The 21,768-nt window shown below is 41.7% G+C and overlaps 1 protein-coding gene and 1 non-coding gene across 2 annotated transcripts; both read left to right on the top strand.

Moving 5' to 3' along the window:
• The first annotated feature begins 411 nt into the window (after positions 1 to 411).
• TRNAY-GUA lies at positions 412 to 499 on the top strand. Its single transcript is given in 2 exon segments — positions 412 to 448; positions 464 to 499. It is a non-coding gene; the product is annotated as a tRNA-Tyr (tRNA).
• A 9,195-nt stretch (positions 500 to 9,694) lies between these two features.
• Positions 9,695 to 17,318, top strand: LOC101779297 (putative 14-3-3-like protein GF14-H). Its single transcript, XM_004979628.4, has 7 exons — positions 9,695 to 9,885; positions 13,316 to 13,616; positions 14,815 to 14,902; positions 14,995 to 15,104; positions 15,563 to 15,705; positions 16,442 to 16,476; positions 16,969 to 17,318. Exons 1-7 carry the CDS (start codon positions 9,822 to 9,824, stop codon positions 16,972 to 16,974), a joined length of 747 nt encoding a protein of 248 aa, XP_004979685.1. The 5' UTR covers positions 9,695 to 9,821; the 3' UTR covers positions 16,975 to 17,318.
• The last annotated feature ends 4,450 nt before the right edge of the window (positions 17,319 to 21,768 follow it).

The following is a 21,768-nucleotide window of genomic DNA, read 5'->3' as shown; positions in this document are numbered from 1 at the left end:
AAAGCAATGCTACGTCTGGTTCTTCTCTGAATTCTTTTCATCCTGACATGTCGTTTGCCGGCCTAAGTGGGGGTCGCAGACTCTTGCTAAATTTCCCAGGTTGCCGGTCAGCCGCGAATGCCGCTGCCGGCGGTCGCTGCTTCTGCCAGTAGAAGCACTGGAGAGCGAAGATGTGTTGAGCTTAGTCATCTCTGCTTCAGTTATGGCATCTTGTTACGACGTTTCCTTTTTTTTATTTATATAAACCGTTATATTAGTTTGGCTCCCGAGGGCCTAGGACCTGCGAACAGGCCCAGGTTGGGCCGTGGATTGCGGCAATAGTACCCAAAGTTCTATCCTGCGACCCGTTGGCGAGGCTTGGGTCAGGATGAACTAATACTAATAAGAAAAACGAGGCCCGTTCATCACAAACCGACCTTAGCTCAGTTGGTAGAGCGGAGGACTGTAGTGCGTTGCAGATTAAATCCTTAGGTCGCTGGTTCGAATCCGGCAGGTCGGATGAATTTTTCCTTTTCGTATCCTTTTTCGACGGCTGGTGCACCGACGACGCACAAAACACCTCTAGGAGAGAAGCACGCGTGGAACACTGCACAACTTTTTTTTGACAAAGAAAATGTTGTGCGATGCATGGTAAAGGAAAGGAGAAATGGAGAAGATCTTTGCAGGTGACTAGTTACTGCACTCTGGTTTCTAATCAATCCTTCCACGTTGCAGCATACTTTTTTTTTTTTAAGGATGAGAATATGTAGCCACACGAACCGAAAATCACCTCCGGAGGTTGGGCACCGGAGAGGTGGGTCTGCCCTTACCATTGGATCCAAGATCAACGAACAGGCATAAAAGAGGGAGCAAGTAGATTAGGAAGGAGATATTTTCTTAATTACCGAGCCCTTTTCTATTCTACCGCACAACCACCGTGTCTCTCTGTTCGCGGAAGAAAAAAAACTTCGCGTTGCGAATCCCTCGCGTGGTCGCGCCTCTCTTTCTTCTCCGGCGACGCAACCGACGCCGCTATCAGGTCCCCATCTTCCCCAACACCGTGGAGGCGAGATCCAGTCCGGCATCGGCGTCAGTGTTCCATCGGTGGAGGAGGGAGCCCCGCGGCCGCCTCGCTGGGTCTCTCGGGATTTCTATCTTCCTCATCCATGGTGGCTAGATGCAGCCATAAAGAACCTGGGCTTCTTCAGATCCATGGTTGTCAGATCTGCCGTATCCATTCACGGCAGTACTCAGGGACTGTTTGGATACTGGATACGAGGTGTTAAACTTTAACAGTGTAAAAATGAGCTAATTAATTATAATTAATTGTAGAACTCTGTGCTAATTCGTGAGACGAATCTATTAAGCCTAATTAATCCATCATTAGCAAATGGTTACTGTAGTACCACATTGTCAAATCATGGACTAATTAGGTTTAATAGATTCGTCTCGCGAATTATACTCCATCTGTGCAATTAGTTTTATAATTAATCTATGTTTAATACTCCTAATTAGCATCAAACATTCGATGTGATAGGTTTAACACCTTATTGTCAAACAGCACCTCGTTCACTCTCACCTACCCCTGGATCCATTCCGGAGGCGGTCGACGTCGGCCTTCCTCATAGACGGTGGCGAGCTCAACATCATCGGCGGCCGTTCGCGGCGGCGATGGGGCAAACGTACGTGGCTCCGTGTCAGGGCGGTGGCCGTGTCCCGAGAGAGTTTACCGCCGCACGCCCGCACTTGATCGAGTCTGTCAGGTGGTGGCCGGGAAGGCGGCGGGCCCGAGGTGCACACGTCGATGGCAGCCAACCGGCGCCAAGGCACACGTACGCAGAGTCATGCTCTCAGCGAGCAGATAGCATCACCTTGCACGAGAAATCTGTGCACGTGGCGCATCAAGCCCAGCCGACCGGAATGAGTGTGCGCAGGCGCGTGGACGGCGCCACGGCGGTGGGCTCGATGTGCACACGTGGATGCCGGCGGCCGGGCCCCACGTTGCCACGTACCCCGGTCTCGACGTTTTTTAATGGCGGGATCCGCAGGGACTGGATAATGCGCGCGTGGCCTCGTGAAAAAGAAAATACCGTACAAAAAACGTGCTCCCTCTGTCCCAAATTGAGGGTCGTTTTGACTTTCATAGATGTAGATCCATTCCAAATTGTAGATCATTTTGATTTTCTAGATGTATATATATTTATATACATCTAAATATACATTATATTTAAAAAAATCAAAACGCCTTGCAATTTGGAACGGAGGAGTAGGACTGAGCCCACGTGTCAATCCAGCTAATCTGTTAGTAAGCCCGATTCCTTTTGTGCTATACTACAAACAAAGCTAGTATCCCCAGCAAGTATAACCAGGTCACAAGATTTTAGTGCATGAATTATGTTTTCTACTAGAACCATAGAACCATGATATATGTGTTTCACATAGTACATTTTTAAAAAAAAAACATCTGTAGTACTTTCTGCTCCTTCCTCTCCTCTCCAAATGGTATATTGGATTTATGCAGGTTGTGTTAGCAAATGAAGAGCAAATTGTTTAATCTGTGATTTTGCAGTCAGCCTGCACTTTTGCTTAAGTATTCGTTATTTTTGTTTGATTTTCAGATCTTTTGTTGATGGATTGGCATATATCCGTGTCAATTTGGGGCTCTGTGATCTGCAAAACATTGGTTTGAGTACAAAGATAGGTGAGGAAAGTTCAGAACAGCGGGATCTAAGCTGAGGTGCGTGTGTTTGAAGCTCTGTAACTAATGACTTTGCTTAATTAACTCATTTCCCTGTGTTGTTTGGTTGTGTCACTAAAGAAATTATTATTATATTGTACGTCATTTTGGTTTTTCCAGGTACATCTAGATCCATTCCAAATTGTAGGTCGTTTTAGCTTTTCTAGGTGTATCTAAATCCTTTCCAAATTGTAGATCGTTTTAGCTTTTCTAGGTGCATAGATGTTTGTATGCATCTAGACATACATTATATTCTAGAAAAAACAAAACGAGTTGCAATTTGGAATGGAGGAGTAGGACTGAGCCCACCAGCCAGTCCCGGCTAATCTTTCAGTAAGCTCGATTTCTTTGTGCTATAAAAAGCTAGCATCCCCAGCAAGTACACGGTAAGATTGACTTGAAATGTCTTTGGAAAAGAACTCCCTCCGTTACAATTTGCGAAGAAATATACTTACTAAGCCGTACAAATATTTGTTTTTTTAGAAATCGAATGTTGTCTATGTTGTACATGATGCTTCGTGTGAGTAGGCCAATTGCTAAGCTAGTTGCTTAATTAGATCCCCTTTGGTGGTGTTGACATCGGATTTTGACCAATCCTATAAATTCGGAGTACAAGATAATTGGAGTCACGTACAATAATAAGAAGCTAGCATGCGTGTATATGGGCACGGAGTCCAAATCGGCTTCATTGGATTGATCGGCAAGGAGAGGCAAGGATGATATAAAGGAAAGGCCAGCACGTATGGATAAAAATGATTAGAATATACAACGTGGATTCTGGTGCACTTTGCATGCCATGCGTGGGAGGCTTCCAGAATAATTATGCATGCGGCCGATATGTGCATGTACGGGAGGTTGTTTCATAGAATAAAATGTTTTAGAGATAGAGTTGGGTTAGTTAGAGATAGAGTTTTTTATTAGAAAAGATTGTGTACGTGACTTGCCTTGTGCGTGGTTAGATGCCAATTATGTAACGTCCGCCCTATAAATATAAAGGGACGTGGCCATTGTAAAGAATAATCACACGATCAATAATACAACATATTTACCTTTACCTTTCGGCTTCACGCCATTGCCCTAGGAGTAGGAGTAATGTAGATTCTCGACGAGTTCCTTCTAGCAAGCTGGGCTGCATCGACCTCGATCTCCGGCGAGCTGCAAGTTCCGTCACCAGTTGTTCTAGGCTTTAACCACCGGGCGCATCGCTGTGGTTTCACCTAAAAATATTGGTGGTGATGTTAGTTTAGATCTCATCGGCTTGTGGCTCTAGCTATGGTGGAGCAACAACTCAACAGCATCGTGTTTCCTATCGGCCGTATGGCTGATGGTTATTGTAAATTATATTAAATCGGTTCGATCGGCCGACTCCATCGAACTTCGAGAGAATTATCTCCACCTTGTCAGTTGAATGGTCAAACTGACTGGCACGCCCGCGCACACCATGCGCGCCGATTTGGATTCTGCACTGAAGTTAAGCAGATCTCCCAGGTCCTCATGTGGTGATGCAGGGTCCACCACCTTCAGGATTTTGCGTCAACACATTTGAAGTATACCCTGTCAACAGGTGGGTTTCAGGAGATACTTCTCCACTAGCTTCACCTGAAGTCCTACCAAACAGACTGGGTCAAAACGCCTTCAGAGGTGAAGCTACATCGGAGCCGGCCATCGAAATGAGCTAGGCGGAGGGAGCCAAAAGAAGCAAGTCCCCGCAGCTTCACCCTCACCTCCCGTGGTGCTTGGCGAAAATACCCTTCCCTGACTATGCTTGTCGACGGCTTGTGCTGGGGAAGAGCAGCGGTAGCTCGTGCCGGCAAGGAAGGGTGACAGCACACCCATGGTGATGAGAGGTGGAAGCGACGCGCGGAGATGTGGCAGGGGACGGAGGCGCGTGGACAGAGCAGGGAGATAGGGGCGTCGTGCGGCGCGGCCAGAGCAGAGTGGGAGGAAAGTAGCATCGCTGACCAGAGCTTCGAGAGATGCTGCGAGGGAGCGCGTGGTTGACGACTTGCCGTGGTGATGCGGTGGTGTCCTGTTCCAGCAGCTAGCGGATAAAGTAACAGTGGATAAGAAGGAAAACAAGAAGAGCCGGATAGAGGATAGAAAAGTGAAAGGAAGAAAAAGGTACCGGAAGAGAGAGGATGGATGCGGGAAAACATGAAAAAAGAAGGAAAATTTGGTTATCGTATAATTCAATATTAATCTCTTGTATTTTATAAAAAGTGTATAAATTGAGGGCGTTCCTTTCATTTATTTTTAGAAATTTCAAATGAACATAATTTATAACTGATTTTAAGTGCAACCAAACCACGATCAAATTAAACATTTAACCTCCCATATCCTTCTTTTAAAATACAACAGAAGCTATTTTTGCCAAGCGAGCCACAGCCACATTTCATCGTCGTCAGTTCATCACTAAACGACTGTCCTTGGCTCGTGCTGGCGCCCGCGCCGCCATGGCTGCCGCGTGGCGCCTCGGTGTCCCCGGCCGGCGGCCGGCGGCGATACACGCACGCGGAGCCGAGTCATCACACATTCACACCCCTCCGGCAGTAGCTGGCAGGCCCATACGTAGAGAGGTGCCGTATGGGCGGCGGCATGCGTGCGAGGTGCGGTGCACGTGCGCGGCGGCCGGCGTGGCATGTTCGCGGTCGGTGTGGCAGCAGGTGTGGCGGACGGCGGACCGACCGTGATGCCGTGGGGGAGGCGGGGCCCACAACCCGGGCCACGTGGCCACGTGGGTGGCGGCGCGGATGGCGACGTGGGTGGTGGGGCTGGGGAGTCCGGAAACTTCTTAAAGTTTGGAGTCTCCGCTAGCGACGAAGCGCTGTTCGGCTGGCTGCAAAGCCGAAGCAGAGACCCGTGCTGCAGCTGCTTGCTCTCTGCAAAGCCGAAGCAGTCGGCCGAAGCTGCCCATGACCAATGGTACGAGCTAGTACCCAGCTGGCTTACTTTAGATTTAGGCCTGTTTGGCTCCACTGTGGTTAAAATTTAGCACCTGTCACATCGGATGTTTGGATATTAATTAGGAGTATTAAATATAGGTTAATTACAAAACTAATTGCATAGATAAAGTCTAATTTGCGAGACGAATCTATTAAGCCTAATTAGTCCATGATTTAACAATGTGGTGCTACAGTAACCATTGCTAATGATGGATTAATTAGGCTTAATAGATTTCTTGCGAATTAGACTCCATCTGTGCAATTAGTTTTGTAATTAGCTCATATTTAGTCCTCCTAATTGGCATCCGAACATCCGATATGATACTGCTAAAGTTTAACACCTGCTATCCAAACACCTTAGAAGATAATTCCCAATGATCTAACTTTAGCATATAACTTATAATATAAATGGTTGCACACATCATCCACATAGAACCTTGTAGTGCGTGTATGGGACTATCTCTTAATCAAGAGACAGCTCTTCTCCCCCTATTAAAATATGATAAAATATTATATGAACTAACTCATATGCAACCATTGGAGGAGACCTCAGCGATAGCAACAGGAATTCCTCGTCAGAGAATTCCCCATCCCCGTCCCTATCGGTGGAAAATTTCCCTGTCCCCATGAATATTGTCGCCGTAGGCCTGCTAATTGGATTGTAATCCAACTCTAACCCACACCAATCCATATCAAGTTAATTTATTTTTTTCAACCCAACTTACTCCATATTTATATTATCTAAACTTAAGCCAATCCACCCTACTAGTTGATAGAACCTATAAATTTACTATAAAAAATCATGGTTTGCTATATAAATCTATGGGCTCATATAAAAAAACTCGTATATATTTAAAATAAATGTGAGCCTGACATGTGGGTCCTACGTTAATAGCTGGTCTCTAAAATTAAAACGTCATGTTCACACCTTAAAATTTTAGTGAAATTGATCGAAATTTGTTGGAGATGACAGAGTTTGACTGTCCGCTACTTTGTGCTAAATAGTATGGCTAAACATACATTTGAGCTCCGGATTAAGAGCCGGACCCTAGAGTTAAAACCTCACGTTCACACCTTAATTCATCAAAATTTGTCGGAGATGACTCAATTTGACTGCCCACTACTTTGTGTAAAATAGTGTGACTAAACATACATGTGGGTCCCGCATCAAGAGCCGGACTTTAAATTAAAACTTATGTTCACACTTTAAAATTTTAACGAAATTGATTGAAATTTGTTAAAGATGACTCAGTTTAAATATCCGCTACTTTGTGCAAAATAGTTTAGCTACCTCGAAAAAGCACATCAAGAATCGCATACTTAAATTATTTTGTGAATCAAACCAATACAATTCACTCTGAACCACTCCCAAACTAATTCCTCTCAAACTATTTCCTCTTAGAAGAAATCCAAACCAATTGATAAATCAGCTTATTAATAACCAATTTAAACAACTTTAAAAAAAACTCAATCCATTAAAACCATTAAACCCCAATCCAATTAGCTGAACTACTGTTAGGAGAAATTTTGCTCCCATCCCCACCCCCGCGCGGGAATTAATCTCGACGGGACCCGTCCCTGTCTCAATGCAGACTGATTTCTTTCTCCGTTCAATCTCGTTTTACAAAGAAAGCTTTCAACCATCCGGGATTAAATGAGGACGAAAAAGAATAACAAAACAAAGAAGCACGGAAGCGTGGGGCCATGGGTACGGTTGGAAGAGGGTTTTTTAATTTAGTCTAGCAAAATTAAGAATCGTACTTATAAGAACGGAACCATAAATTTATATGATTTTAAATTAGAAATAAATAAAACTAAGTTGAATTATAAAAGAGATATAAGAATCATGATCCATCACCACCTCCGGAGTCCTGGCTGGCGGCGGCTAGTCCGGGAGAGGGAGCAGATGGGATGAGATTTTAGGGCTAGGCAGCTACTTATATGCACATATGTTGTTGGGCCCTGTTGTTTCGTGGGCTGCTGGGCCAGATCTTGCGACAAACTGCTGCTTGCTGCTGGTTTTAATCGGGGACGCGGGGATACCGGCACGGGGGTTGCACTATCATCCCCGCCCCCGCCAGCCCCGACGGGGACCAATTTTCCCCCGTCTCATCCCCCGTGGGGATTAGACTGCTACCATTCCCGTCATGGAAGAATTCCCCGCGGGGAATCGTGCCGGGCCTCGTTGCCATCCCTGGCCCTCAATGCACACGCGGGCTGCAGAGTTGTGGGCCAGACGCCCCCCCGCCGAGCGCGCACTTGGGCTTCGCAAAATATCAAGTGGTGGGCCCACCAGAGCGAGTCGGTGTGATCTTTGGCAGGCAAATTTGGGTTTCCAAAATGTGTTTACTTCCCTCCAAACTCCTAACTTTGACACTATGCAAAAAGAAGATTCCCCATCACATCAAACTTGCGGTACATGCATGAATTACTAAATGTAGATGAAATCAAAAACTAATTGCACAATTTTGTTGTGCTTTGCGAGACGAATCTTTTGAGCCTAATTAGTCAATATTTGGACAATAATTCACAAATACAAACGAAACGCTACAGTTGCGCATTTATGGCAAAATGCCAATTTTGCCTATTCCAAATTGGGACTAAACAAGGCCTAATCCTGGCGTACTTGACAAGCAGGGCTTGGAGCTCATGTTTAAAATCCTCAAAGAGTTGTTGAAGGATAGAATGGATCCTATCCTACAAAATTCCTCCATTCCTTGACTTGAAACGAAGAATATTATAGATTTTTGCATCAAGCTGCACTATTCCTACCGAACCTCTTCGATGATTGTAGATAGTACTAGCTATTAAGAGTGTACATATAATCTATAGACTACAATAAAGTTGGCTTCACCGACAATATCAGATTCCTCCTCCTCCTCCTCCTTCTTCTTCTTCTTATTATTATTATTAATGCTTGCATTTCCTTTGTTTTCTACTGTACCCTAGCTCATGAATAAGAGAAAGTTATCTTCATTAACATTAAGCCATGTATGGTAAATATTGACATGTACAATTACCACCTTAAAGCTAGCTGATGTGCCCCTGTTTGGGACACCTTAAGCATACTTTGATGGAGGGAGCAATTGGTTTGATGTGTCCATGTACTACAAACTTAGGTTCCTTTAAATACTGAACCTAGGTGTCGAGTTGTAAAGCTTCGATTGCCGTACGTCCCTCGGTCCAAACTCTTTCCGCCCGGGACCACCTCCTCCTCCCCGTCACCTAACACGTGCACCATGTCCTCGGTAAACAAATGGTCCCATGATCGATTAAACAATGTATTTGGGATTACAAAATCCTAATCTCGTGGACACCTAAGCAAGGGAGCAACAAAGTTAAAAAAAAACAAACAGAGTGCTGCTGAAAGCAAACTGCATGATGGATGGAATAAGAAATTGTGGATGTGACAAAAGGTGGCCATGCTATCTTTTGTCATCAAAAGTGGTAGCTGTCTGTCTGACCATGGAGAAAAAAAAAGGAGATCAAAAGAAATGAGCTTCAAAAACAGAAACAAAAAGTCAGGTTGAGGAGAGGATAATATTAGTTAATTTGAGGAGCTGTCCAGGATAACCAAACTCAGTTTTATACTCCAGTTCCTTTGCCTAGTCATTGTTGATATCCTTCTTTATGCTGGGAGAGGAGAAAAAAGGTGTTCCAAAATTTCTCCAAGAAGTAAGAACAACTGAAATGTAGAAATAGTGATAAGAAAAGTCAAACACATTTCCATCTTTGTTTAATTTGGTGCTATCTACCTAACACTCCCAAAGAACCAAGTCACCCTCTCTTTAAAATTAAAAAAAAGTTTACTAAAGGTGTAAGCATGATCTTTTCCCTTCACCAATGTAAATCAGAAGAAATGATTAATGTATGGTTGTGGATGGGAGCTTCCTTTGGCCAAAGGGAAATGTCCAACTGTCAGCAGAAGGTCCACAACAAAAATCACAATCAGTACATTCAGATTAGACCAAAATCATTTTCTGCTGCTGCTGCTAATCAGAAGGCACCACATATATGATGGGGACACCATCGGCAAGAACTGAGCCATCCGGTCCCAAAAGTAGAAAAAGGCAAGGGGAGCGCACCTTCCGTTTTAGGAAGGTGAAGAGGGGAACTGAGGAGTCGGGAGAGCGAGAGCCAGAAGGGGATCGGCCGGGGAGAAGATGGAGGAGCGGGAGAAGGTCGTGTGCCTGGCCAAGCTCGCCGAGCAGGCCGAGCGATACGACGGTAAGGGATCCCATCCACCCGGTTCCGCCTTGCTTGATGCTTTGTCTGCAGTGCCGTCGTTCTTGGTGCCCTGCATTTTGGGGAAATCCGTGCTCTGTTCTTTGTCGGAAAGGAATTGGGCGTCGTTGGACTTCGATCCAGCGCGTTTGCATCAGTCTTGCTTACTGGCTTCAAGGTCTGAACAGTGACCTACCGGCCGCTGCAGCGATTTTTTTAGGGTTTTTTTTTTCCGTAATGGAGCAAAAATCCTATTAATGTGTATCGGTTCGATCGGTGGATCCCTACTGTGATGATTCTGGGCTAATTTCAGGAACATTTCGTTGATTTTTGGGGGACCGCTTCGAGAAAAAGACAATCATTTTGATGGCAATTTTGGGAGCAATCTTGCTGTTGCTGAGTGTTTCTGACAGGTTTCTGTTGCTTTAGTTCTGTCGATTTGTGCCTGCTGAAGGGAATAATGAGGTTATATGTTTCTGTTGATTTGTGGGGGCCGACTCTATGAGTTGACTGTGGAGTGCCCATAGAGTTCCTTTTCTACTGCTTTTGATGGTTCTATGAGAAAAAGAATGATCTTGGTACCATGGATGGTGCACGACATCCATTCTATTTATAACCTAGTACGCATGACAACTATTAGACTCTACAAGTGTGGAATAAGTGAAACTGTGGAACCCACCATCTATGTTCGCATTTGAGATTTAGTTTAGTGTGTAAAGAAGTTAGGCAATTTATAAAGTCGTATCCTTTTTCTGTTTAGAGTGGTTTGAGCTAGCAGCCTAGCAACCCCATATGGTGGAATGGCATAATTCTAGACTGCTTTTAATTGTTTCTACCCATCTGCTGGTGCCCATTATCCTTTGTAATTTGGTCACGATTTGATGCTCATCACCTATGACTTATGTCTTTAGATTGCAAATTATTTCATTATGCCGTGTAGGGTTCTTTAACTTGGGCCCTGTCAGCCAATGTCATGACCTGAGCACTATGAGATCGATTTTGACATAAAAAAACATGTGATTACTTTCATATTGCTTCTGGTTCCATTAATCTTGGAGGTGCACTATAAGGTTCTTCTAGCCGTCTAAACGTCGATATTCCCTCTGAAAGGTGCACACACTGTGATTATGAATCTTTTGTTTCCAGGAAAATCCTGCCTCCTAGGAACTAGCTTTGCTTATTTTTTTTTTATGAAACAGTAGGAGCATCCCCTACTTATTATATATAGTTCTCTTATTTTGGTAAAAATAAGATAGACCTTTTGGAAGTAAATAATAATCATGACATAAAATCATAGTTTTACACAAGTTCAGTAATAGTTTGCATTATGGAAGCAAGCGGATTCATGCAGTTAGTCAAGTTAGTGAGAAAAAAGAAACACCTTCTCGATTTCACTTCTAGACCTTCCAGCATATAAGTTTGCAACAGCAGAGAGAATGAATTGGTTGACATGACAAACAAAAATAACTATCAGTATATTCAGATTAGACCGAAATCATTGCTGCTGCTGCTAGTCAGAAAGCACCAAATATATGGGGACACCGGACACTATCAGCAAGAAGTGAGCCATTCGGTCCCAAAAGTAGGAAATGGCTAGGGAGGAGCACACCTTCTGTTTTAGGAAGGTGAAGAGGGGCAACTTGGGAGTTGGGACATGGGAGAGGGGAAGCCAGGAAGCCTAGTACGAAGGGGATTGGTGGAGGTGGAGGAGATGGAGGAGCGGGAGAAGGTCGTGTGCCTGGCCAAAGCTTGCCGAGCGATACGATGGTGAGGGATCTCCCTTGTTCTCGTTTGCACCTTGCTTGTGTGCAGTGTTGTTGTTCCTGGTGCCTTGCATTTTGGGAAATCCATGGTCCGTTCTTTGGCGGAATTTGGGGATAAATTGTGGTCTTCTTCTGTCGCTCATGTGTGTTTGGATTAGTCGTCTTTGCTCACTTGCTTGTACACGTGAACAGTAATCTGCTCCCAATTGCTATGTTTTTTTATTCTTCTGAATTTGTATGGTTTGACTGATCAGGTCCTTCTATGATGGTTTGGGGCTAGTTGCAGCTACTCCTTGTTTATTTTAGGGGCAATTTTGATCATTTCCAGCAGTGCTGGTACGAATGTTCTGGTTTCCTGAAAAAATACGACTTTTTTGTGACCATTTTGGGTCAAATCTTGTGACTGCTGAGTGTGTTCTGACTGGTTTTGATTGTTTCTGGGACTATCGATTTGTTTTTGCAAGAGGGGAGAATGGTAGCTTGGCCGATCAGAGTAGATTATATGTTTATGATGTTTTGTGGGGCCCAATTCTGTGTGCTGGGTGCCCTTGAGTTGCTTGCTTATTCATTGGTATGTTCATCTGTAGGAAAAGAATGATCTTGGAGTCATGGATGATGCATGACAATGGATAAACATACTCATAGATCTCTATCCATTCCATTCACATCCTTACAAGTTACAACACATAATCTATTTGACTCTGAAAGTGTGTAATAAGTGGATAAGTGGAAATGTGGAACCTGCCATCTACTTCACACTTCACATTTCAAGTTCTAGTTTAATGTTAATAGAAGTTCAGCAATTTATAAAGTCATATCCTTTTTTCTGTCTAGTCTCTAGTGTGGTGTGAGCTAGCAGTCTAGCATCCTACCATACTGGAATAGCATAACTCTAGACTCCTTTAAATTGTTTTTACCCATCTTCAGGTAACCAGGTACCCATCTCTTATGTCTTTGGACTGCAAATTATCTTGTTAGATCATGCAGGATTCTTTAACTTACTCTTGTCAATCAATATCTTGACATGGGCACTAAGAGGTTGATTTTGGCATAGAAAGCATACCATTACTTCCATACTGCTCCTAGTTGCGTTAATTTGGAGATGCACTAGGTTGCAAGCGTCTCTGCCTATGCTTCAATGCTCTTTCTGAAAAGTTCAGAGACCATAATCTTCCAGTTCATCACTATTCTTCCTGTGAGTCCTTTGTTTCCACGAACCTCCTGCCTCCTAGGAATCAGTTTAGCAGGCCATTTTCCTCTTCCTTTGGCAAAAAAAAGGCATAAAAACATAGTTTTTGCATAAGTTCAGTGAATTTCTACTGTAGAACCAAGTAATGGTTTCATGCAGTCAGTGAAGTTGGTGAGAAAAATAAACACCTTTTGACTTCAATCTAGACTTTCCAACATGTAACTTTAATGTAAAGCGGTGACTTAACCGATATAATGTCTAATTTTTCAAACTACGAAGAGAATGAATAGGTTGACATGACAAACTAATATGTCTTTATAACGTAACCTGTCTGTCCCAGAACTAACACTTCAGGTTAGGTTATGATTACAGTATTCAGAACGCCCCTTAATTAGTTATGCTATTTGCATCCATATTTAATTACGCTTGTTCAGCTGAAGTTAGTCCTATATCTTAACTCAATTCATGATTGTTCTGGCAGATATGGTGGAATTTATGAAGAAGCTTGCTAGGATGGATGTGGATATGAATGCTGAAGAAAGGCATTTATTCTCAGTAGGTTTCAAAAATACTATTGGGGCAAAGAGGGCATCATGGAGAATCATTTGTTCACTTGAGCAAAAGTTGACAAGTGGTGATCAGGCTGGTGTGATGATAGATGCCTACAAAAAGAAAGTAGAAGGCGAACTAAGGAAGGTTTGCAATGAAGTACTGTCAATCATCGCTATTCATTGCCTTCCCTTGGCCAGTTCGGGTGAAAATGTTGTGTTCTTTTATAAGATGTATGTAGGTTCCTTGTTTCAGTGCTCTGTTTCATTTGCCTTCTGCTTTTCTTACTGTTTTCTGATTATTATGTCCAGAGTTAATTTTCTATCCAAAATCTCATTAACTTTCCAGGTAAATTTGATATCGCAATCTTTTGCCAAAACTATATACAATTTTGAGCTCAAATGTCTTTGAAGAGCTTATTTCCTCCAAAAGATTTAATGGTAAATCCTTTCCTAAGCTTTGATGACTGAACTTGATAGAATGTTCAGAAAAAGAGGAAAAATTGTCTAGTTATGGCTTGGTAACTTGTGTGTCATTTCTCCATGGCTAACCTGAATATGTTTTTGCCACTGGATCCCAAAATTCGTTTCCACTTCCATTCTGTTTTAAAAGGTACCACTATTATGTAAATAAAAGAAAAGAAAACTGCACATTTCCAATTCCTTTAGATGAGCACAGTGCTACTTCTCGAAATGGCACTATACTTAGTTGTAGACTTTTTTTTTGTTTTTTTTTGATATATAAACAAGGTGCTGCTTCTTTCCTAGTGGAATTAAAATACGGTTGTTGGATTTAGTTTGACTTAAGTTTAATCAATCTATGCAAAGGCAGAAAGCTTAAAAGTACTATTATTATTACCTTTCTATCATGTAAGATATTCCAAAAGAAAAAAATAAATAAGATTTAAAGAGTAGATCAAGCTCCTGGTCTCCAACTGTTCAGTGAGTCGGGCTATTATTTAATGATACAACACTAGTTTTACATTGTCCTGCCTTTTAGTCTTTTTACTATGAACTTCTCTATATCTGAGGTTAGGCTGCTATGCAGTCTTGCAAAATTGGTTCCATTACACAAGGATGGTGAAAATTTTTTAATGCTCTTCTTTATTTCTGGAAAATATGTACAATGATTAGTTTAGTTTCTCATTATGTCGTTCATTAATGTTTTCGGTGCAGCAATATTAGAGAATTGGATGGTGCTTCACTAGTTCTGAAGCACTCCATCAGTCCCTTGTGTATATGACACGGTAGAATGATACTAGGAATTTTACATTGTCTAGATGTGACCCTAGTAATCCATTCGACACTAGGTCCGCTTCTCTATCATTTCAATGATAATCTTCTCTCTATAGTGCATGCATGTTCACATGATACTCCTACTTCCACAATCTTTTCCATACCTGCATTGGATATGACTCCTAAACTGTTGCAGGAAAGGGGACTACTATCGTTACTTGGCTGAATTTAGCACTGGAACTGAAAAGAAGGCTGCTGCTGATCAGTCACTTATGGCATACCAGGTTCAGAATCTTCCAAGTATTTTACATGGGCTCAAACGAATCTTTCAGAAAAACCTTTCTCTTCCTGTTGAAATAACAAACATTTGCTGCAGCATGCCATGGTTGTCGCCTCCAGTGAACTCTCACCTGCTCACCAAATCAGGCTTGGCCTTGCCCTCAATTTTTCGGTCTTCTTTTATGAGATAATGAACTCTCATGAGAGGTCACTCATCCTCAATGGCTCCTTTCTCTCTTTCCATTGATGTTTCAAATTGTAAGATAGATATTCCTATTCAGTCATGCTTGTTTTGAAACATCGGCCTACTTTCAAATGGACTGTTCGCCTCTAGTAGATGGTTTATCAGTAAGTTAAATTTGATTTTGTTTCCCCCAATAGGCATAATGAGACATTTAGCCACTCGCATAATTAAACCTCAAGTGCAATGTTTAGTTATATACAGCCTGAACCCACTGGATGCTAGTAGGGCACATAGTAGATTTGTGGGTTGAGCCCTTTCTTTAGGAAGATGTTAGACGATGGTATTTTTTTCTCCCTTGGATGCAGCATGTTTGGAACATGGTAGATTTGTTGTCATCCTGGTATGCTGCTTGATGGGCCACTGGTTTATAAAAAAGCATCAACTTCAGTCACTGAATTTTCATGTTTTTCTCTATTTTCAGAGCTTGCCAAGTGGCAAAACAAGCATTTGATGAGGCTCTTACTGAAATTAATGCTGCTGGTGAGGGGGTTTACAAGGATAGCACACTTATGATGCAGCTTCTGAAGGACAACTTAGCATTGTGGACATCAGAATTAACTGGAGGTAAATCCATTTTTGGAAAAAAAGAAACTTTCTGACCATTAAGTAATGGGCATGTAAACCTTTCTCTTGGAGACAAAATATTTAAGGCTGTAACTTCCTTTTTTATGCGGTATCATCTTAGAGTAAGATATGTTCTATAGAAAGAGCAAGCATCAGCAATTCTGTATGTGTTTTTGTCATTCTTAAGCTGTCAAATGTGCAATACTGGGTACTTTGATCTGTTGTAAAAGGAACAATAACATTACTCCTAAAATGAAAACATTTGCATGCATGTCAAGACCCTACTGAGTCACTACAGAATGTTTGATCAGGGAGTTGCAGGACATAAACTACAATTAATCATCAGTCCATAATAACATTACTTGGATGTAGTTTAATTGTGCCTTGATTAGCTGTAATGGGGGTGTGCAGAGTACTTACAATGCTTTGCTTTCCTATGACATTCTGTTGAGCTAAACCTTACGTCTACTAATGTTTGTTGACACATATTCATTTATATGATAAAACATACAAAAGTATCGTAGATCCTAAATACTGGTCCAGTTTTGATGCCCAAAATACTTAAAATATGTCTAGAAAATATATTCCTTCTGAAATAGTGATATCATGCGTCTTACTAGTCTATTGAACATAGGATGTAGGGATTATGACCTATAACTAGAATTTGATATGGATAAATTCTTGACATTATTATGGCACTAAGATTCAACCAAAATGTGGTTCTTCATTTTGACAGGTGAAGCATCAAAGGATAATGACATCGACATGGAGGTAAAGTGCCTCTGCCTATGGCCTGAATTTGTGCCCTTCTTTTCACAAAACTCCACGTGCTTAAGACTGTTTGCAATGTATGTGAAAGAATTAAGTGGTCCAGTGCACAAAATACCAACATATGTTTATCTTATATAAATGATTTCAAATATAAAGCCTGGATCACACATCACGGCTTAAAATTGCATTAACAGAGTGAAGTGAAATGCAAAAATTGTTCCCATCAGACAGACTTTTGAAAGAAGACTTGTGCTGTGCTGCTACTCTGTGATGTGCTTCAAACTCTTGGCATGTACATGTTTTAAATAATTCATCAATCAATTTTGGCATGCTATCCGCAAAAGTGCAAATCCTTGTTCAAATCTGGATCAGCATAATTTTCCTTAGCAAGCTAAAGTTGAAGTTTGTATGATGTCACTATGCAGATGCTTACATGCTAGACGCTATGCTGGCTATGCCAATGTGCTGATAACATCTCTGGTGTTTTGGCAGGGTTGATTGAGATGCATGTGGAGTTACTAAGCAGCGATGCTCGCGAACCCGTGTCCTCTAGTTTTTCTGCACCGGAAGAGCCTTATGTATTCTTTTCCTGCAGTTTCTCTTCCTCTCTTTTGGCCATCGTTTGGTCTTTCGAGTCAGTTACCCTACTAAGTGTTTCAGTGTCTGGACTGGTGACCATCCACCAAGCTTTGGTGATATTTTGGGAGCTTGGACTGGTGACCACCCAGCTCTGATGTTCTGTTGCCTTTTTCGGTGCTATGAGAGGCATCTTTGTTCACCGACGACTGTGTCTCTTATCAATGCATTAAGGATTTGCCCCTTCCATTATTAATCTTGTTCAATGACTGAAGCGGTCTCTGTGATGTTGACATTGAGCATATGAAAATAAGGTGTTCGCTGATTCGTTATAGATAAAATACATATACAAAATTAGGTACTGGCGAAAAGTTTATATGATCTTGCTATGCTGACACTGACATTGCTAGACACAACAAACAATTGCGGCAATCTGTCGCAATTGTGGGGGTCCTATGTAACACCAGGAGATACATGTGTGAGCGTGAGCAGAAGAGGACGTAGGACCTGTCCTTGTCAGCAAAGAGTAATGAATTCGACACAATGCAATCAACTTCTGCTGAAGATATGCATTCACTTATGCCATTCTCAATGGCAAGTTTCATTTTACTGTTTCCAGACTGACATCATTTAGAGTGAAATGAAACCCCAAATGAAACAACCCAGTCACAGAAAACCACAACCTCATCAGGGTTGGGTCGTGGAATCACCTCATCACCGGGCGACCTAGCAACACCTTCAGAAAAATATCCTTTCGATATATAGAAATCGATGGTGGTCCGCGAGACCAGGGAATGGCCAAAACGAAGAGTAGGTTTCAGAGCTACCTTGCCTTCGGTAAGATCCCGAGGGTCGGCATCAACTCCAGCCAAATCTTCACTCCCCCCCCCCCCCCCGGCCGTCAGAGCTAGATGACCGCTCCTGGTAACCCTCGGTTCCGCCCCTTGTTCCCACTTTCCATCTCAGCAAGCTCCTCTGATGTAGCTGCCCTCGCGGTTTACATTGTGCTAGCAAGTTAAACAAAAACTAAGAGTAAAAAAACTCAAATAGAAAATTGTGCGCAAAAAAGGCCATGGCAAAGACATACATAGTAAAAAGGGAAACCTAACCTTCTATTGACTCAATCAGCACAGGAAACGTCGAATTTTGGATGGCACGAATCTTAAAGCACAATTTGAAAATGAAACAAGGGTTGTCAAGCGATAGCGAAGGTAACAGAACAGACCCGTACCTTGCTTTATATCGGGGCGTAACGGGTGCAAAAGGATGCCTCAAACCGTACGAGAAAGCCGAAACGTCACGTAACTGGAAGCAAACACGTGTCCTCTTTTAATTCTGTCTCTTTTCTCCTCCGATATTCGAGGGTAACATTTTTTATGAGTGATCATTAATTTCGTGGATTCGGCACGTCGGAGTCGACCCCCGCTCTCGAGAGGCTACTGTTGGGGATCACTAAAAACAACCATGACCCTCGAGCACCAGATATGACATTCTTACCCTCGGAAAGATCCTCGCATCAACGGACGTAGTGTCTTCACGGCCGAAGCTTGCGAGAAGGTTCAAAGGAGTTTGGGTTAAAGTTATAGGTGCATATATAACCCTCGGGTCTCGTAAATTACTTTTGAGAACAGACTAAAAAAGCGTGGGGTTCCCACCCCAGCACTCGAGGGTTAAGAGAGAGGTCTAAAGGGTTTGGATTCCTCGTTGTTCACCCTCGCTTCTTTCTTTGTTGATGACCACGTATGTGTACCTTGCTCTTCAGATGTTTTCCAGGTACCACGTCCACGGAGACAAGTTCCGAGGCTGATATGAAGACCGGAGATCGAACCCTGGGAAAGAGATGGAGCCTCGGAGGAGCTCACAATCCTCGCTGGAGCCTCTTGAGGGAAGCCCAAGGTGGGATCCAGAGGACTTAGTGAGCATTTGGAACGGGTGGCGTGGGCAGGGGCGGATTTGGGCCCCGGGCTGCAGCCCGGGGTGAGGCTCAAGAAGACTCAGAACAAGTTTTATAAAAATAGTATAAAAAGGTCAGGCAGCCCATTAGCCCACCTGACGCGAAGTCAGATCAGCATGTCGGAACCTTAGCCCTGGCCGGTTGGCCGTGCGCCTCCCGTCCGCACACGTCCATGCCTCTAAGATTTTTTTAATTTAATCCTTTTTTTCAATATAATTTTAAAAATTACCCCTCCGGACAAATATTTCCATCCGGTGACCCTTTTGGTCGTGCCAATCCGCGTGGTGCGACAGGATCACGTTGTAGCACCACATGCATTGGCGCAACAAGGCCACCACGCTGGCAGGAGTCGATGATGTGGAACGCTCCTGTCATGCCAATGCATGTGGCACAACGTGATTTTGGCGTGACAAAGGGTACCCAATTCAATGTACCCACTTTAAACCATCTAAATAAAATAGTATTTGAACTTCAAATATTATGAAACTTTGTATGCACATTGTACTAGATGTAAAAATATCTATTTTAGTAACATACATAAGGCCAAGAGTTACATATTTTGAAATTTATAGTTTCAAAGTAGGCTATGTATTATCCTTATATCCATGTTAGGGCTACTGTTAAATTTATCCACTTTTAGGTTATCTTAATAAAATAGTATTTGAACTCCAAATGTCACGAAACTCGGTACGCATATTGTTAAGGTGTAAAGATTACATTTTATTAACATCCCCAAGGTTAAGTGCTACATATTTTGAAATCTGTAATTTCAAAGTAGGCTATGTATTATGCATTTATGCTTATTACAAATATATTTTGCAAGTATTAGAAAAATAACTTAACTTTGCATGTTTTCTTTCCATAAATTTAATTACTTAATGGGATCCAAATATTTCCAAACTCTGATGAGCCTACATATATCACAATATACTTGTTCCATTTTAACTGCATTCAAACCATCACCCATTATACAAATTGATCCTATTCAATTGTAATCGATGCTGGATAGATCGGACCATACCAAGCTTATGTCATATAATGCTTTTTTGCACATCTTTCTTATACAGATCTACTATCTCGGCCTAGACCATATTCCCATAACTTAATTAATAAAGTTAATTTGGGAATCTCAGTTCATATATTGCAGAAATGAGAGTAAAAGAACAAGAGAAATTGAAGAATGAATCTCGATTGTTTTAGTGAATAATGTGACTACATATTTATACATAGGCAAAGGGTGTGGCCAAAGGGGTGATGTCCCTAGACATACCCGTTTATGGACACGTGTCTATGGACTAACATGTGTAGATGGCGTATCGCGTGATAAGAAACTTCTCGACTTATGGCCCTTGACGTGGGCGAGCATCACATGCCTTGTAAACTAATTATAGTATTATGTTATGATTTTTAATCAAGATGTCATGTCATGTGAAGAGATAATAGTATAATCTATAATGTATAGTATTATTGTATTGTTTCTTAGTAATCATAAATAAATGATGTCTACACGAGGAAAGCTAAGAGTGAGAGGTATGATTCACTACTTACCTACTGCTCTCTAGGTGGTAATTTTAGGTCCGCTTGGTATAGTTCCAGTTTCACTGAGAAACGTTTCGTATTCAGTTTTTCTATATAAGTGTTTCTCTAGTGAATCAGAATTATTTTGTGAAAATCGTTTGGCTGATTGGAAAATTGTTGTTCTACCTCATTTTCTTAGAAAATTCATAGAAATAAATATGCTTCAAAAAAATATCAAAAATATTTTGTGTGTGAGGAGCATCTCAAATAAGATCCATTTTGACTATAGTTTCACTTATAAAGAATAAATAGTAAAAGAGGACCGCTACCAGACTAGAGAGAGGGTTGGAAACGGTGAATAGAATCATGCGAAACTAGTTTATGGCCGTTTCATGCTCCTAGGCAAAAAAGGAGAAACGTTTCAAGTGATTCGTGGGTGAAACGTTTCACCTTTTCACCATTTAGCATAGATTCTAGTAATTCTCTGTAGAAATAGAAATGTTTCTGCTAGCTAAACGTGCCCTTTGTATCTTTCATAACACATAAGCTTTCAAGGAATAGTTTCCTAATACATTGTAAAGAAAGGACATCACATAGTAAGTGGTAATTTTGTAACACTTGGATTTAAGCTAGTAATATCCATTGGACTAATTTGAAATTGAATAAAATCAGTTGTATAATAATTGATGGCTTCAACATAATTAAAATGTGACAAATATATCTTATAACATAGTCTTATTGGAGTTTGGGGCTACTTAATTAAATTTAAGAAAACAAAATATGCAAAATTAAATTATTTTTCCAACACTTATGAGCTGCCCTAAGAGGGATAATACATAGCCTACTTTGAAATTATAGATTTCAAAATATGAAACACTTAGCCTTGGGGGTGTTAATAAAATGAAATCTTTACACCTTATATATGCCGAGTTTCGCGATATTTGGAGTTCAAATACTATTTTATTAGGATGATCCAAAAGTGGGATATTTAACAGGAGCCCTAATATAGATATAGGGATAATACATAGCCTACTTTGAAACTATAGATTTTAAAATATGTAACTCTGTATGTTACTAAAATAGATTATTTACACTTTTTACAATGTGCATTCAAAATTTCGTAATATTTGAAGCTCAGATACTATTTTATTTAGATAGTCACGCCACGATGGCACGACAAAATCACTTTATCGCGCCACATGCATTGGCGTGGAAGGAGTGTTCCATATTATCGGCTTTTTCCA

The sequence above is a fragment of the Setaria italica genome, chromosome VIII (genome assembly GCF_000263155.2).
Source record: "Setaria italica strain Yugu1 chromosome VIII, Setaria_italica_v2.0, whole genome shotgun sequence".
In the NCBI taxonomy this organism is placed as follows: Eukaryota; Viridiplantae; Streptophyta; class Magnoliopsida; order Poales; family Poaceae; genus Setaria; species Setaria italica.
The sequence above is the reverse complement of the archived record's forward strand: the minus strand, read 5'-3'. Positions and strand labels throughout refer to the sequence as shown.

Coding starts and splice junctions, on each gene's coding strand:
- LOC101779297 (XM_004979628.4), top strand. CDS start 9,822: ATGGAGGAGCGGGAGAAGGTCGTGTGCCTGGCCAAGCTCGCCGAGCAG. Junction 14,903..14,994: donor AGTCACTTATGGCATACCAG/GTTCAGAATCTT, acceptor CATTTGCTGCAG/CATGCCATGGTTGTCGCCTC. Junction 15,105..15,562: donor ATAATGAACTCTCATGAGAG/GTCACTCATCCT, acceptor CTCTATTTTCAG/AGCTTGCCAAGTGGCAAAAC.